The sequence below is a fragment of the Canis lupus genome, chromosome 8 (genome assembly GCF_011100685.1).
Source record: "Canis lupus familiaris isolate Mischka breed German Shepherd chromosome 8, alternate assembly UU_Cfam_GSD_1.0, whole genome shotgun sequence".
NCBI classification, from domain to species: domain Eukaryota; kingdom Metazoa; phylum Chordata; class Mammalia; order Carnivora; family Canidae; genus Canis; species Canis lupus.
Genome location: NC_049229.1, coordinates 26860641 through 26877955, shown reverse-complemented (window position 1 = coordinate 26877955; position 17315 = coordinate 26860641). Strand labels below are relative to the sequence as shown.

The following is a 17315-nucleotide window of genomic DNA, read 5'->3' as shown; positions in this document are numbered from 1 at the left end:
CAAATTGTCGTGATTTTTATATCTGAACATATCTACTTTTATTAGCTGTTTATATTGATAAATAAAACTTTAAGGTCTCTATTTCCTTATCTTTAAAATAGAGGTTATGATAATTAAAGTGTTGTTGTAAGGAGCTCTGTGAGGTCTTTCTAGAAGAGTACTAATCCCATTCATGAGGGCTCTACTCTCAGGATTCAAGCACCTCCCAAAGGTCCCATCTCTAATACCACATTGGGCATTAGGATTTCAACATAGGAATTTTGAACGTTCAAACATGCATGCCTGTGTATACACACACACACATACATGCACGCACACAAAGAGCAGCACTGGCTGTGTTAATAAAAAATGTCTCCAGACGATCACAAATAGTCCTTAGGGGACAAAATTGCCCCCAGTTGAGCCATTGATTTAAATGAATCCATAATTATGTATGAGAAAGGAGCTAAAAACTTTCTTACTGTCCCAGAGTGAGGAATAATTCTTTTTCTATCTAAATGATGGGCTTTGGAAAAACAGAATTAGTTTATAGATCTATAATCTTATCACCAGAATTGGTTTAAAATTAATTTATTGATCATTATTTAAGTTCATTGGCATTAAATATTTATAATCAAATATTAAAATGGTTAGAACAGATTTAACACCGATTTTGTGAATGAATCCTTCCTGTTATATTAAGCTGTTAGTTTAAGGAATAAATTAAGCCTTTCCTAAACCCTAATTTTCTTTTTATTTTAAATTCTTTACATGTTAAAAAATTCCTAATGTAAAATTAATTAATAAGCCTATCAGAGTCTTACCAACATTATAGGGGTAGAATTGCTGGATTATAGGATGTCTTTCAACTTTAGTAGATCAATTGTTTTTTCAAATGATTGATTAAGTAACAAATTTTATAACTTTTCTTCAAATACTCTTTTTTACTAGGAATATATTTAACAAATATTCTGAAAACTGAAGAAGGGAATAATGATTTTTTAAAAAAGAAAGGGAAAGATTTAATCAATTTCAGTAAGAGGAGGAAAGTAGCTGAAATTACTGGAGAAATTCAGCAGTATCAGAATCAACCTTACTGTTTACGGATAGAACCAGAAATGAGGGTAAATATTTTCTTTGCTTATCTTAAAATCCTCTGCAATCTGTAAGAAATATCATAACCACACATTATGCTACTTATTTTACTATAAAAATAATATAGTAAGTTAATAATTAATCATTAGATAGAAGTGGTAAATATTAGGTATTCTGTGCTAATAATCTACAGTTATGAATATTTCTAGGTGCTGGGGTACCTGGCTGGCTCATTCAGTAGAGCAGATAACTCTTGATCTCAGGGTTGTAAGTTTGAGCCCCATGTTGGGTGTAGAGATTACTTAAAAATAATATCTTAAAAAATACATATTATTAGGTACTTTTTCTTGAGAGCATTGCTTCTTCATGCATCTGGTTCAAGTAATACTTTCAATAATAAAACTGAATGATGATTCAAAAAATGAATGATGAAATGGAATGAAACTCTCTGTCCATGTAGTAAAAAGAAAATCCACTGCTAGTACTGTCATTGGTTGATACCCATTTTAGATATTTTACATGTGCCAATCTAATATCAAATAATTAATTTCTTCATAAGAAAACTGGGTTTAAATAGAGGAGGAGGTCAGTTTGATAGAGCAAAAAATGATTTCTTTTTAAACACTCTACCTGATATTCTATTTTGAGCAATAGTTTATAACATTGATTCTGTGGTACTATAAAATGTCGGATACCTTCAAAATCATAGTAAATTATGATACTATGTATGTCAAGTGAATTGTGTTATACTTATTTGAAATTCAGAACATATAACTTATCAGTTCACCTGTCACATTACAAATTGTGCTCAACTTTCAGACTTAGTCTGCAGGTCAGGCATAGTAAGTGAAAATGGCCACTCTGACTCTCACCCTCCTAAATTGTAAGATGGTAACTATTCTTTGTTCCCAGTTTAAAACAAAATACTCTAAAGCCCTAAGAAAGAATGACCTAAAGTGTACCATGATGAAAATGTAGACAGTTACCTACTCTAAAGAAAATGGTGACAAGCTGCTGGTCGTCCTATATGTCATTCTCTTCCCTCATCATGGGGCCAACCCTCTGTGATGCGGAGTTTATAATATATTTTCCCAGAAAAATCATGTTAAATTATAGATGGGTATATTTGAAATAGCACTTTATTTATTTATTTATTTATTTATTTATTTATTTATTTATTTATTATTTATTTATGAAATAGTACTTTTAACATTCATATCTCAGTAACTCCATTAGGTTTTTATGATCTGGTCTAGACTTCCGCCATCATTTAAAGCATTCTTTATGGAGGTATGGGGACATTCACTTATCAGGCCATAGTTAATCAAGCTAATGAATTGTATTAAAAAGTAAAGGTTGAGAAAATCAAGAACACTGCTATTAGAACTTTGTAAGTCTTTAAATTACTCTTGGCTCATATGATTTAATATGAACAGCTAACTTGAATATAAGAACAAGTTGTTTCAATATTGTTAAAGAGCTAATACAATTTTCTTGACATTGGCAGAATGCCTGAAAAGTGGGAGAATTTTTTATCAGAAAATCTATAGCTCATTTTGCCCACCGTTAAAGTGAAAACCCAGTACTTATTTTTATATATACTTATGAATCTCTTCAAAATTAAATAAAGTTAAATCCAATAATTTGCTTCTAAAGCATTTTTCTGAGGAAATCATCAAAATGTACAGAAAATTTATGCACTAGAAGTTAATAAATATAATTATTATTGTAATACAAAGAATTAGAAAGCACCACTGTGGAGATTGGTGAAATAAATTCTGGAAAATCCATATGATTAAAGACTGTAGAGCTAAAGTTTGTATTTGTAAAATAAGTAAACCACATGGGAAAATATTGAACATAAACTAAAAAAAGGTTAAAAAACAACTGGTGTGGGCCCAATTTTGCAAAATAAAAGAAAAAACAAAACGAATATTTGTATATATACATATATTCACACAGTAGAAACATTGGAATGATACTCTGTAAGAGTAAAATGGTAACAGATCTCTGGTTGGTGAGATTGCTATTTATATTACTTTTTATCCTTTGCTAAATCATCTAAATTTTCAATCTAAAAACTTAAATACAAGGTTAGAAAATTTCTTTTTCTTGAAACAGAAGGGTTATTTTACTAGAGACTATCACAGATAGATTTATAATTGTTCTCGAAATTACTTCTGACTAGAACTTAATCCAGCTTATCTCTGTTTTTTTTCTGATTATCAAAAGTGTCAAAAAAAAAGTGTCATTGTGGACACTTGGCTTTCTCAGTTGATGGAACATGTGACTCTTGATCTCAGGGTTGTAAGTTCGAGCCCTACGTTGGGTGTAAAAATTACTGAAAAATAAAATCTTTTTTTTAAAAAAGTCTCATTGTGAATTATAACCATAATTCTGTTAAACTGTCAACACTTTTGATAAGTTTACTGGTGATAATCATCTTGCTATAATGACTAGGGATAATATTGAGGGATATTGAACCATTAAGATGGTAACAAATGAAAATCTGTCCATCTTTTTAATAGAAAATGAAGACTAGAATATACAACTCCCATAGAAATTGTACAATTTTATTTGAAAGTAGAGAGATTAGAATCAACAATTCTTATGAACTCTCAGATATTACAGTCCTTTAACTTGTTAATATATATATTTTTTTGTTTTAAACTGCTGAAATACATATTCCAGTAAGATCTAAAACATATACTTAGGAAAATTTGTTTAATTCCAGAGATTCTTTGAAAACCTTAACCCCATGGGAAATGCTTCTGAAAAGGAGTTTACAGATTATTTGTTCAACAAGTCACTAGAAATTGAGCCCCGAAACTGCAAACAGCCACCTCGATTTGTAAGTTCAGTACAATTTTGGAAAAATTGTGTGTTAAAACAATATTATCTTCATTGTTTAATAACGTATTACTATTAAAATTCTGATTTATTCAAATAACTTTTTCAGTCCTTTGTTTTGCAGTACTATACTATTTCTAAAGTGGTAGGTACTATAGGAAGCAATGTTAGCTTTTTGATAAAATCTGGATTAACCTTTATCTTAGTAGGATTTATTTATCTGTCAGCTTTTAAGCCTTCCTGGTATAAGAGGGAATGTTCTCAGAAAGTGAGAGCTGTAAATGACCAGGGAATGGAATAGGAAATGAAAAGACCAGGAAAAGGAGTAAGCAAGTGTATGTATCATGGTTCTTCTGGCCTGGCCTATCATTAGAGCGCCATAGTCTGTGGTTGCCACTAGAATGAACTTCACACTAAAATTTGCTGCTACAGGTCCTAGTTATTCTTGGGTTTCCAGTGGCAACAGAAGTAGTAGAAGACCAATTCTAAGTAGTTGAACAGAAAGCAAGATGTGGAAGGAATGAAAAACACCTATAAAGATGCCTGGGTGGCTCAGGTGGTTAAGCGTCTGCCTCAGCTCATGAGGGTCATGATCCCAGGGTCCTGGGATTGAGTTCTGTATCAGGCTCCCTGCTGAGGAGGAGGGAGTCTGCTTCTCCCTTTGCCCTTCCCCTCTGCTCATGATCTCTCACACTCTCTGTCTCTCAAATAAATAATAAAAAAAAATAAAACCTTTAAAAATACTTACAACATACCTACATTGGGCCAAGCAGTAAGCTGGATAGTTTCATGTTATCTCCACAAGAGTTGTATGATATAGATCTTATTCTCATTTTACAAACATAGAAACTGAGGCTCGAAGTTATTAAATAAATTTTTTAAGGCTGCGAAGCTAGATATCAGCACACTTGAGATTTTAACTCAAGTTATCTAAATCTGAGTCCATGTTTTTTCATTAGGTTACTACTGTGAGAGTTTAAAAAGGGGGGTGGAGGGTGAGAGACCATTTTCTCCAAAAACTTGAAAGTGCTGTTAATGGAGGTTGGTCATTTACTGTTAGAAAGAAAAAAAATGGTCTTTTTTTTTTTTTTCCTGATGCACCTAACATATATTGCATGTATTATGTCTACAGTAAATACATGTAAAATTGATATCAATGATTTGAAGAAATTTAGGTTTAAGTGTTTGGGGAGGAACAAGTTTTCACACAGAGTTTCAAGAATTTTATTTCTGCAGAATGAAAAGAGGTTTACTTGTATTCAGGTCCCTCTTAAAATTAAGCCAATCAAATCCCCAAGTATTCTACTAGAATATTACAGGCTGTTATGCAGATTGGGATTTTATTGTACTCTTTTAACAATATGCTAAGAATTAATAAGGTAGAGTTAAGCCACAAAAATAAAGTATGTGCACATTAGTAATGGTAGTTATGTTTGCTTTTCCTAGCCTAGGAAATCAACTTTCTCTTTAAAATCTCCTGGAATACGGCCGAATACAGGCCGACATGGCTCTACCTCAGGCACTTTACGAGGTCATCCAATGCCGTTAGAAAGAGAACCATATAAAATAAGCTTTAGTCGGATTGCTGAAACTGATCTTGAATCAACTGTGTCAGCACCAACCTCTCCAAATACACCATCTACTCCACCAGTATCTGCTTCTTCAGACCTTAGTGTGTTTTTAGATGTGGATCTCAACAGTTCCTGTGGTATGTATTTGATGTAAATCATTTACGATGTAAACCATAAAAAGAGGAATGTTATGTTTCAGATAATTCTTCTCATCATTTTGATTAGGGAACCATAGAATCCTTTGCACACTATGCTAGTGTGGAAAGTGGCATTTAAATGTGAAAATAATAATTAACACAGGGGACTAAAGCATCATTTATGCATTGTTTATGCATAGTATTTTCTAATTCATTAAACAAAGATATATTTAGTACCTTTTGGGCCCCACTACAGCTCCATAGGGAGCGATAGAGAATAAGAGAACACACAGGTAAGTTTTATGAAGGAAACTTAAAAAAAACTGTGATAGGGAACTACTTATGCTAAGAAAGGAAAAACATGCCAGCTACAAAGGCAACATTCCAGGTTCATTTCTTTTAAGACTAACATGTCAATAGAGGATAAAATTCTGTACTCTTTGTGTTATTATATTTGTTATTTTATGCAAAAATATTTTAAAAATAAAACCATACATATTACCTTTCTTTTCAAATTAATTTTTCTCATTCCAATAGGCAGCAATAGCATCTTTGCTCCAGTCCTCTTGCCGCATTCAAGTAAGTAAGGATTTGAATTGATTCTAATGAAACCAAACAAGTTGTTTAAATTTGGACATGAGTATTTGGGTTTTAGCAACATTAAAATATTTTTTAAATGAATGAAATTCTTATAAATAAGTTATTTGCTTACAATTGGGTACTATTTAAACTTTACAATAGTTCATTTTCATCATTTTACAACCTACCTATGGTTTAGGAGTTGTGTGACCTTAACAAGTTATTTAGCACCTCCAACTCAGTTAAGGATCAAATGACATAACGATGTAGAGCCCCTAGCATATTACTTGGCACAGAATGAACAGTGACTTCATACCAGTTGCCTCTCTTCTTTCCCATCCCAACTCATTTTCCCAGGTGGATAATATACTTAAGTGTTTATGAGATTCCCAGACAAGCCCTTAATCACTTGTTTTTTCATATGATCTTATTTAATTAAGGCAGTTACTTTAAGTAAAACACTATTCTGCCATTCTCAGTTATTTCATAATTTATGACATAAATGCTATCACCTTTCTTTCTATGGGCATTTGTTTAAAACAACCCAAGGAGGACAGAGTAGTTTCAGGAATAATTCTCCCGATCTGGAGGACTTCTGCTTCTATCATACTAAAATGTATATAATTTAGTAGCAAGAGGGTCCCTTTCTTATGAGAAAAGTAAGGTTAGTCTTTTAAATGTTTATAATCTTACATTTTAATTTTTAAATTTTTATCAAAATGATATATGTATACAGTTTAAAAGGCAAATAGGGCTAAACATTGAAAATGAAATTAATAGCAGTTCACTACCCTGTGGCACCCCACTTCTTTTCTTGTTCTCCAGCGACACTTTCACATTAAATGGTGTTTTCATATTTTTCTTTTTTGAATCATTAGTTTTAGATATTTTGTCATGATTTCCTATTACAATAGATGAGAATTTTGCCCTTTATTCTGGCTAATATACTTGTCACATTTGGGGGAAAATACTATTCACTATTAAATCAGGAAGTGAATACTACAATTATGCTTCCTTTCTTGTATAGCTCTGTTTCACAAAGTTAATGATAAATTCATTAATGCTTGGGGTTTTTTTTGTTTGTTGATTGGTTTTTTAAACATCTATTGCTCAGTCTTCTCATAGCCTTTCTCAGCACAGTTTTCCATAAGGCAGACCACCAAGAACAGTTGTCAGGATTTTCGTTTTGCCGTTTAACTTGGAAACCTCCTTCCTGGTGCCCTTTTGTTCTGCTCCAGTTTGGACTGGTTACTTTCTTGGCCTCTCACCCAGCTGCCATCCTAGAACTTTCTTTTGTTGTCATCCTAGAAATTCCTTCACATTACTCCTGCTCTCATTCCATTGGTCAAAACTTAACTACAAAGGATACTAAGAGATGTCTGAGCTAGGCAGCCTTTTGTCTTGCTAACATACATGGGATCCTATTAATAAAAGGAAGAAAAGGAAAGGTACACTGGGAGATAGAAGTTTCTGCCACAATATATCCAAGAAACTTTTAGAATCTTCTCTCTATTCTTGATGATCTGTACATTCACAGTGATCTGCTTTAATATGGGTCATTTTTTTTCTTTCATTCTGCTGTCTACTTATTAAGCCCTTTAAATTTAGAGATTCACGTCTTTAATTTCTAGAAAGTGATCCTTAAATTGTTTTGTGTATAATTTCCCCCCCAAACGTGTTCTCTGACTCCATTTTTGGAGCTCCTTTTTTATATTTTACATCCTAGATTGAACCTCCAATTTTCATGTCTTTTATCTCTTCTTCTCCATCTCTTTGTTTTCTTGTTCTGTTTTCTGCAAGATTTGCTCACTTCATCTTCCAACTGTTCTGGGGGTTTTTTTGTTTGTTTGTTTGTTTTGTTTTGTTTTTTTATCTATCATGATTTTGAATTTCCAAGAAATTCTCTCTAGTTACCTCTGTTCATGCCATTTTTTATATTATCCTGTTATTCTGGTTTCATGGATTCACTGTCTTATCTTCCATAGGATATTATGATGTTTTGAAAAAGATTTATTTCTGGTATTATTTCCTTTCTGAGTTTCATCTATTAGTTTAGTCTCTTGTCTTTCATATCGGAGGCTTTCCTTTCTTGTGTGGTATCCTTACCTTTCCACATTTTAGAGCATTTTAGAGGGAGGCAGTATAAACTGATAGGAAATGGTATATATATATCCATGGGCAGAGCTTGTTGACTTGTAGGTTTCACTGTAGAGTAATATAGTGATGAGAAGTTTTTTACTTGGGAAATCTCCAAATATCAAAATCTGTGAGGCCTCTTTTCTAGGACTGTTTAATTTTTCCAAGGAAAGATCTGTTGAATCTTCTGTCTAGGGGGTCTGAACATTTAGTGTGATAATCTGTGCTTTCAGCACAGTCTAGTGGCCCCAGTCTGATGTTTAGATTTACCAGAAAATAACCACCCCCCAGTCTCCGACAGAGTTTTAATTGCTCATTATATAGATTTAATCAAGTCTTCTGTTTTCATACTCATGTCTTCCATTATACCAAATGCTATAACTCCTAATCCCCCCTTCATTCTATGGGGACACATTAAGTGCTGTTTGTCAATATCACTATATAAACATTTGGGTTTCATCCTTCTCCATTTGTTTCCTTCATATACACTGTAGTCTACCTTTATGTATTGAAGCTTCAGGATTCAGATCTTTCCTGGCTTCACTGAAGTTTGTATGTTTCTTATTTTCCTTGTTCTGTTTTTTTTTTGTTGTTGTTTTTTACTATGGCAATAGTAAAAAATGGAAATGAATTTACTATGTTTTGTCTAGTGCTGCTCTAACAAAGTACCACAGACTGAGCGGCTTAAAAGAGCACAGTTCTGGAGACCATAAGTCCCAAAATCAAGGTATTGGCAGGGCCTTGCTCCCTCTTGAAGCATGTAAGAGAGAATCTTTCTTTGCCTCTTCTAGCTTCTGGCCATTGCTGACAGTCCTCGACATCCTTTAGGTACGTATTTCAGTCTCTACCTCTGTTGTCAGATGGCCGTCTTTTCCCTGTGTTTCTTTGTCCCTTCTCCTCTCCCTCTAAAGACATCAATCATACGGGACTATGGTCCACTTTCATCCTAACTTGATTACATATCTATAAAGACCCTATTTCTAAATAAGGGTCACATTCACAGTCCCTGGGGGTTAGCCCTTCAGAATATCTTTTGGGGGGACACAATGATAACACCAAGCAATTTTAGACCCAGGAGTTCTAGACATTATTTTAGATGGTAGTAAAATATGTTTTCCATATGGTAAAGAAAAGTTCATTTTGAAATGTAATGGAAAATGTTGAGAGTAACTGCATAAAATTCTGACTTTCCTAAATCCTGAAAGAAAGAACATAGCATGTATGAAAACTGCTCACATACAATGGGAAAAACACCAAGACTCCATTAACAATGGACATTGATAGACAGTTCACATCAAAGTATGAGCAAGCCTATGTTAAAAGTTATTCTCATACATTACTTATCCCTTGTAAATTAGTATATTAGTATGACCCTTTTGGAAGGAAATTTGTAAACGTGTCAAACCATAAAAATATTCATACCCTTTGGACTTATTCAGTAAGAAATTGAATATTTGCATTGTACCAGCTACCTTCCTAGGTACTATAGATTCGGTGGCAAACAAAAAAGACAAGTTTCTGCCTTCATTTATACAAAATACCAATTTGGGGAAGAAGTCATATACATGAAGATCACATTGTTCATCCCACACTCTTGGTTTTCTTAAGTGTACTTTCAGCTCCCTAGTCTCTCTTGCCTATTTCTCTTTATATCCCAATCTATAAAGATTGGAAGGCTGCAAGATTCAGTCCCTGGACCCCTTCTCATTCACTCAGTTGGCCCATTCAGTCTTATATCATCTATATAATAATTCCCCAATTTTTTTTCTCTACATAGAACCTCTCTCTTCACCTTTGACCTGTATGCTCAGTGACCTATTCAACATCTCCATTTAGATACCTAATAAGAATCTCAAACTTAACCTCTCCAAAACTGAACTTGTTTTCATTCCCTCCAAAGTTGTTCTTCCTACTGCCTCCTGATCCCAGTTCTAAACTGTATCTAATTGCTTAGGCTAAAAATATTAGAGTTATATTTTATTTCTCTCTTTTTCTCATACTCCATATGTGATTCATCAACAAATCTTGTTGACCCTCAAAATACATTCAGAATCTATTTTTCACCATCTCCATTGCTATCACCTTGAGATCCAAACCACCATAATCTCTTAAGTGGTTTATTATAGTAGCATCCTAACTTCCCACCTTCCCCACAGTCTGTTTTCCATATAGCGGTTTAGCGCCTGCCTTCGGCCCAGGGCATGATCCTGGAGACCCGGGATTGAGTCCCACGTCGGGCTCCCTGCATGGAGCCTGCTTCTCCCTCTGCCTGTGTCTCTGCCTCTCTCTCTCTCTCTCTCTCTCTGTGTGTGTGTGTCTCTCTCATGAATAAATAAATAAAATCTTTTTAAAAAATAAAAACAAAAAAATAAATAAAGGGCCCAGAAGGTTCTGTGTATTTTAGCCTCTATTGATGTCAGACTTTATCATCTACTGTTCTCTCCCATTACTTATTCTGCTCCAGCTACTCTGCCTCCTGCACACAGTAGACACATTACCACATCAAAACTTCTGCTTTTGTCATTCCTTCTGCTTGGAATGTTTTTCACCTATTTGGCCTCATTGTAGGCTCCCTTGCCTAGTATCACTTAAGGGAGGTCTCTCCTAGTCACCTTATTTAAAATCTCCTATCTATTCCTATCCACCTTCCCTACCTAATATTCTAATTTATAGCCATAATACTTTTACTTAATTATCAAATCCATTCTCTCTCCCCAACCTAGAATATAAGCTCCATAAGGACATGAATTTTTGGCTGTTGTTTTTAACTACTATATTGCTATAGTGTTTAGAATAGCACGTGACACTGTGGCAAGTATGCAGTATTTGTTGAATAAATGGATGGACGGATGTCAAAAAATTAGAAGTAACTTACATAGCTAACTAATATTACAGAAATCACTTAATAAATTATTCTACATTTATTAGTTTGGAACACTGAAGCTATTTAAAGTGCACACAAAAATTCATCTTGTAGATAAGTGCTCTTGATAGAAAATAAAATTGTGTGAACACTTTATCAAGGGTTATTGAGTGCCTGCTATGGAGAGATATAACATAGCGGTCAAGTGGTCTGACTGTAGAGTTAGACCCATAATCAAAAACTCTTACAGCTTTTCCATCATCATTCAGATATTTTCTGCTTCCATGAGTGTGTATTTCTGTAAGGGAAGAGAAAACCCATCTAAGTCTGACTTAAACAATAAGAAAGCATTCTAACTCACATAATTGGAAGTCTAGAGGAAGACTGCTTTAAGACTTGTTGAGTCAGGGGCACCTGGGTGGCTCAGTGGTTGAGCATCGGCCTTTGGCTCAGGTCATGATCCTGGGATCAAATCCCGCATTAGGCTCTCTGCAGGAAGCCTGCTTCTACCTCTGCCTATGTCTCTGCCTTTCTCTGTGTGTCTCTCATGAATAAATAAATAAAATATCTAAAAAATTAAAAGGAAATAAAGATTTGTTGAGTCAGTGGCTCAACGATGTTATCAGAGACCAGGTCTCTTTTCAACTCGTTATTTTGTCCAAATTATCAACTGTACGTAAGGCTGTTTTCCGTCAAGGTCTTATAAGTGGTGGCAGGAACAATAATGGTCATGTGCTTCTTTGTTCAGTCAGGTAAGAAGTAAAGAGAGAAGCATAGAGACAGTCTGGCGGAATGCTTTTCCAGAAGGACAGTGGACTTTTTTTTAGTAGCTGCTAGCAAATCTTTCACATTTCACTAGTCTGAACTAGGTCACATGCCTACAGCTAAATCAGTCACTCTGGCTAAAGGAATGGATTACTTTGATTGACTTGGTCTAATTAGGCCCCATCTCTGGAGCTATGAGATAAGGTCAGCTTTCTCGAAGCACAGGGCTGTATACATGAAAAGGAAGGTATATAAAAATCTGATCATGTTAAGGTGAAGAATGAGGCCAATGCCCATTTTTTTTTTTTTTTCTTTTTTGCTTTATAAAAAGCATTTATTATTAGGGCAGCTGGCTGACTTGGTGGTTAGAGCATGCATCTCTTGATCTTAGGGTCATGAGTTCAAGCCCCATGTTGGGCATAGAGCTTACTTTAAAAAAATAAATAAATATATTTTTTTTGAGATTTTATTTATTTATTCATGAGTGACACAGAGGCAGAGATAAAAGCAGAGGGAGAAGCAGGCTTCCTGTGGGGAGCCCCACACAGGGCTTGATCCAGGGACCCCAGGATCACACCCTGAGCCAAAGTCAGATGCTTAACCACTGAGCCACCCAGGTGTCCCCAATAAATAAATTTAAAAAAATACTTATATTGAAGTCTAGTTGACATACAATATTATATTAGTTTTAGATGTACAACATTGTGATTTGACAGTTCTCTACATTACTCAATGTTTACCATAAGCATAGTCACCATGTCACCATATATTATTACAATATTATTGACTATATTCCCTATGCTGTACTTTTTATTTCTCTAATTACTTATTTTATAACTGGAAGTTTGTGCCTCTTAATTTCCTTTACCTATTTGCCCATCCCTTTATCCTCCTCTGCTCTGACAGCCACCAGTTTGTTATCTGTATTTATGAGTCTGTTTCTTTTGTTTTACTTTGTTTTTCAGCATTCACATGTAAGTGAAATCAGATGGTATTTGTATTTTTCTGTCTGATTTATATCACTCAGCCTAATACCCATCCATATAGTTGCAAGTGGCAAGGTGTCATTTTTTTGTGTGTGTGGCTGAATAATCCAGTGTGTGTGCGTGTGTGTGTGCACGCGCACGCACACACACACCATAATATCTTCTTTATCCATCTATTGGTGGACATTTGGGTTGCTTACATCTCTTGGCTATTGTAAATCATGTAGTGAACATAGGAGTACATACATCTTTTCAATTAGTGTTTAACTTTTCTTTGGGTAAGTAGTAGTGGAATTACTAGATCATATGGTATTTCTCTTTTTGATTTTTTTGAGGAGTCTCCATATTGTTTTCCACAGTGGGTACACCAGTTTACATTTCCACCAGCAGTGCATGAGGGTTCTCTATTCTCTACCATCCTCACCAGCACTTGCTATTTCTCTGATTGAAGTTGGGTGCACTGGGCCAAATTGGCCAACTAAACCACATGGGACAGATTCACTATCACCAGGAGTGGTTTGCTTCCAAAGACAGGGCAAAAGATGCTGGTCAGACAAAAGGGCTATATCTACAACAGATGGTTCTCTGCTTAACCTCCCACACCATCTGCCAACACCCTATAGGAATCCTTTTTCTACTTTTGATACCCTGAGCTAACAGGACCCATATGGTGACTGCAGAGTGACATGAACAGGACAGCAGTTTTTTACATGGAGGAATGAGATTGGCTGCTTTACTTGGATATCACATAAGGCGTTCATACTCAGCGTGTTTAGAATTAAACTCATCAACTTTCCCAACTAGTTCCTTTGAACCCAGTCTTATTATAATGATAAACAAGACATGGTTACTGTTGTTACAAGTTACATGGTTACAAGTGTTGGTCAACAAATAAAGTTGGTCCATTAACTACAGGTATTTTTTTTTTATCATATGAAACAAAAATAAATGAAAATAATTCTTATTCTGTGTCTGTTTGGCAGAGAATTTACCCCTGAATACTATATTATTTTGTAAATTCTCTGTAACGTGGTTATATAACATGTCCTTTATTATTGCAAAACTTGCAAAGAGAAAGGGTTATTTGATACAGCCCTACCTTTTGGTCTCCTATTTAAAAGTTTTATTACCTGTGTAGAAATGTATCTGATACTAGCTGCCTCAAAAACCCAAGGTCTCTGATTATGTATGATCTTTCTCTGGAAGTTATTACAGTTTATACAAATATGTTTTGTCTGTTTTAGACTTAAAAAGGTTTTTCAGAGAGCAGAATCTCATTATTAATCTTATTTAAGTTGCATGTTTTCATATAGCTATAGTATGTGCCATATGCCAAGCAATACCACTGTACTAGTGCTTAGGGATACAAAAATAAATACACATTGCCCTCAAAAAGCTTACAGTTTAATGAAGAGTATAGGTAAACCAACAGTTAACTGTAATACAGTCTGACATTTGCTATAGCAGAAGTGATCACAGATTGAAATTAAGTCTTGTCTCATGATTGCACTGTGAATTGTGGTTAAACTAATCTTTTTTACCCCCAGAGTCTTTCTTCAGTTCATGTGGTAGTTTACATAAACTAAGTGAAGAGCCACTGATTCCTCCTCCTCTTCCTCCTCGAAAAAAGTTTGATCATGATGCTTCAAATTCCAAGGTAGTCAATAAGACTTAGGTTTGCCTTAACTTATTCAACTTACTCAAAGCTGTGAATCTTCAAAATAGTTCTTGTTCTTATAAAAAGTCTGTCAATTATAATTGGCTACCCTTTAGGGTTTTTAAACACTTCAGTTGTTATATTTGAAAAAATACTTGAAATAATCACTTAATTCTCGTTGATTTTTTTTTTTTTTTTTCAACAAAGGTTGGGCAGACTTTCACAGATCCTCAGAAGTATGTTTACTTTCTGGTAGAAATGGAAAAAAACTTTAATAGTCAAAGCATTCTTCAAACTTTAAACCAGATTCTCAAACAGAATCACCTGGGAGGCTTGTTAAAACCCTATTGCCAAGTTTCAGATTCAGTAGGTCTAGGGTGGGACCCAGGAATTCGCTTTTTTTTAACAAGTTCCCTACTGGTACTGATGCTGCTAGTTACTGGATCACACTTTGAGAATCATCCCAGTAAGCCTCCCTGGGGAAAGTAAAAGTAGAAGACCAGAAAGCAGAAGCTGGACATTGAGTCCCCTTGACATCATGTACTTTAATGTCTACAAAGTTATGTATTCCTTTCACTCACTTGCCTGTTATAATTAAAATGCATAAATTTTTGAAAGGTGTATAAATCAAGATACCCTGAGGCTTTTTGTTCTAAAATTTCAAGTAAAACATCTCATATATAAAAATATTAAACTGGGCCCCAAATTAAACTGGGAGCATTTTACTCAGAAATCTGGCTTAAGTCAGATTAACCTATTTGGAGCTTCTGGATTTAACTGAACACATAAGAATTTTTCATTCTTAAAAAAAAAAAAAGAATTTTTCATTGTTTTAAAACTTAACAGATTTTTCAGGAGAATGGAAATATAATTTAATTTTTTTTTTTTGAGGGAAATACGAAATCTGATGATGACCCCCCTGCTATTCCACCAAGACAACCTCCTCCTCCAAAGGTAAAACCGAGAGTTCCTGCTCCTACTGGTGCATTTGATGGGCCTCTGCATAGTCCACCTCCACCGCCACCAAGAGATCCTCTTCCTGATACCCCTCCGCCAGTTCCCCTTCGTCCTCCAGAACACTTTATAAACTGTCCATTTAATCTTCAGCCACCTCCACTAGGACATCTGCACAGAGATCCAGACTGGTTCAGAGACGTTAGTACCTGCCCAAATTCGCCAAATACTCCTCCCAGCACGCCCTCTCCAAGAGTACCACGTCGATGCTACCTGCTCAGTTCTAGTCACAACAACCTTGCTCATCCTCAAGCTCCCCCTGTGCCACCGAGGCAGAACTCAAGCCCGCACCTACCAAAACTGCCACCAAAGACTTATAAACGGGAGCTTTCACACCCCCCGTCATACAGACTGCCTTTACTAGAAAATGCAGAAACTCCTCAATGACCTTAGCCATATGTAGTCATTGACACTGGAATGGTATTTGTAAAGGGTTTTTTTTTTTTTTAATTTATTCAAAAAAGGCATAGTATTTTAGTACTTTTTACGAATAATGCTCTTACAAAAATGCTACTGATCAAATAAGCTTTTAAAAATTGGAAAAATAAAAATACAGAAGTCCTTTATCATTATCCTCAGGTGATCAGTAGCATTGCCTTGTCTTGGATCCTCAGTGCTGCCAAAAGGCCAGTATAAAGAATTTATATTTGCACTGTAGACTCTGCTAAAATATGGTTTAAAGTAACATTGATTGCACTGAAAGGGGATAGTGCATTTGTGGAATTTTTCAAATTTGAGTAATAGATTGCCTTTTTAAGGCAGTGAATTTACACAAATATAGGGGGTGTACAGTATTACTGATTTTTAAAACTCTTTGACCATCTTCTAGTTTTTACATTTAGGGGAATTGTGAAAAACACCCACTGTTCTTAAACTTTAATGCCATGTCTTAAATGCCAGAATTTGCTGCTGAAGACAAAAATGAAAAATATAATGAAAATAATAGATGCACTGTTTATTATTTTGTCAAAATGTATACAGAGACTACCTAACCCAATCATGGAGGGAAAAAGGGCATGTATCTCATTCAGATGTGCCTTTTGTTTTTGGAGACTATGGTGTCTTTAGCTAATGAGTTGCCTATTGTTTTGGAAAACAAAGTTAATTAATATGCCAAGTATGTACAGTTTTGTTTATATTGTATATTTAAAGAATGCTAATAACTTACTATATAAATTTAAGTGACTCGAGGCCTATAATACAATCTGCTACTTTACTAATTCAGAAATTCAGAGGAAAATTTCTTATGGCATAGGAACCAACTGCCTTGCCCTCAAATCCTAGTAACCTTCTCTATAAATCTCATGTTAACTACAATTTTTTTTAAATACTTTTTTTTTAGATTGGTAACATTTAAACCAGCAAACATACTTAAAGCTTTATTAAACTTTTATTCAGAGAAGTAAAACTTTTATTTGCCATTTGGACTCCTGAGTTCAAAGTGATGAAAAAGCGTGTTTTGCTGATAGTGCTGTAGCAGCAGTTGTAAAATAGCCAAAAGCCACGTTGTTGTTTATTTACTGGTCTGTGGCCTTTTAACTGTGCTTTGTATCAGAGTTCTTAACAAGATTAATAAATCACCCCAGTCTTAATTTTTAAAATACGTGTTTTCATTATAAGTAACAAGGGGAGAGCTTGTTGAGTTCTGTGGAAATACATAGACATGTCCACATTATTGTCATT

The 17315-nt window shown here is 34.6% G+C and overlaps 1 protein-coding gene and 1 long non-coding RNA gene across 3 annotated transcripts in view; one reads left to right on the top strand and one right to left on the bottom strand.

Annotated features, from left to right (window-relative positions):
- Positions 1-6235, bottom strand: part of LOC111097029 — a 36766-nt gene extending 30531 nt beyond the window's left edge. Inside the window, exon 1 of the long non-coding RNA XR_005363237.1 lies at positions 6135-6235. This is a non-coding gene — a long non-coding RNA (uncharacterized LOC111097029). The remainder of the gene's footprint in view (positions 1-6134) is intronic.
- Positions 1-17233, top strand: part of SOS2 (SOS Ras/Rho guanine nucleotide exchange factor 2) — an 80358-nt gene extending 63125 nt beyond the window's left edge. For both annotated transcript variants that reach the window (XM_038544663.1, XM_038544662.1), the window contains 6 exons: positions 931-1103; positions 3809-3925; positions 5371-5632; positions 6170-6211; positions 14509-14618; positions 15510-17233. In XM_038544663.1, coding sequence (XP_038400591.1) covers positions 931-1103; positions 3809-3925; positions 5371-5632; positions 6170-6211; positions 14509-14618; positions 15510-16019 — 1214 coding nt within the window. In that variant the 3' untranslated portion in view covers positions 16020-17233. The remainder of the gene's footprint in view (positions 1-930; positions 1104-3808; positions 3926-5370; positions 5633-6169; positions 6212-14508; positions 14619-15509) is intronic.
- The last annotated feature ends 82 nt before the right edge of the window (positions 17234-17315 follow it).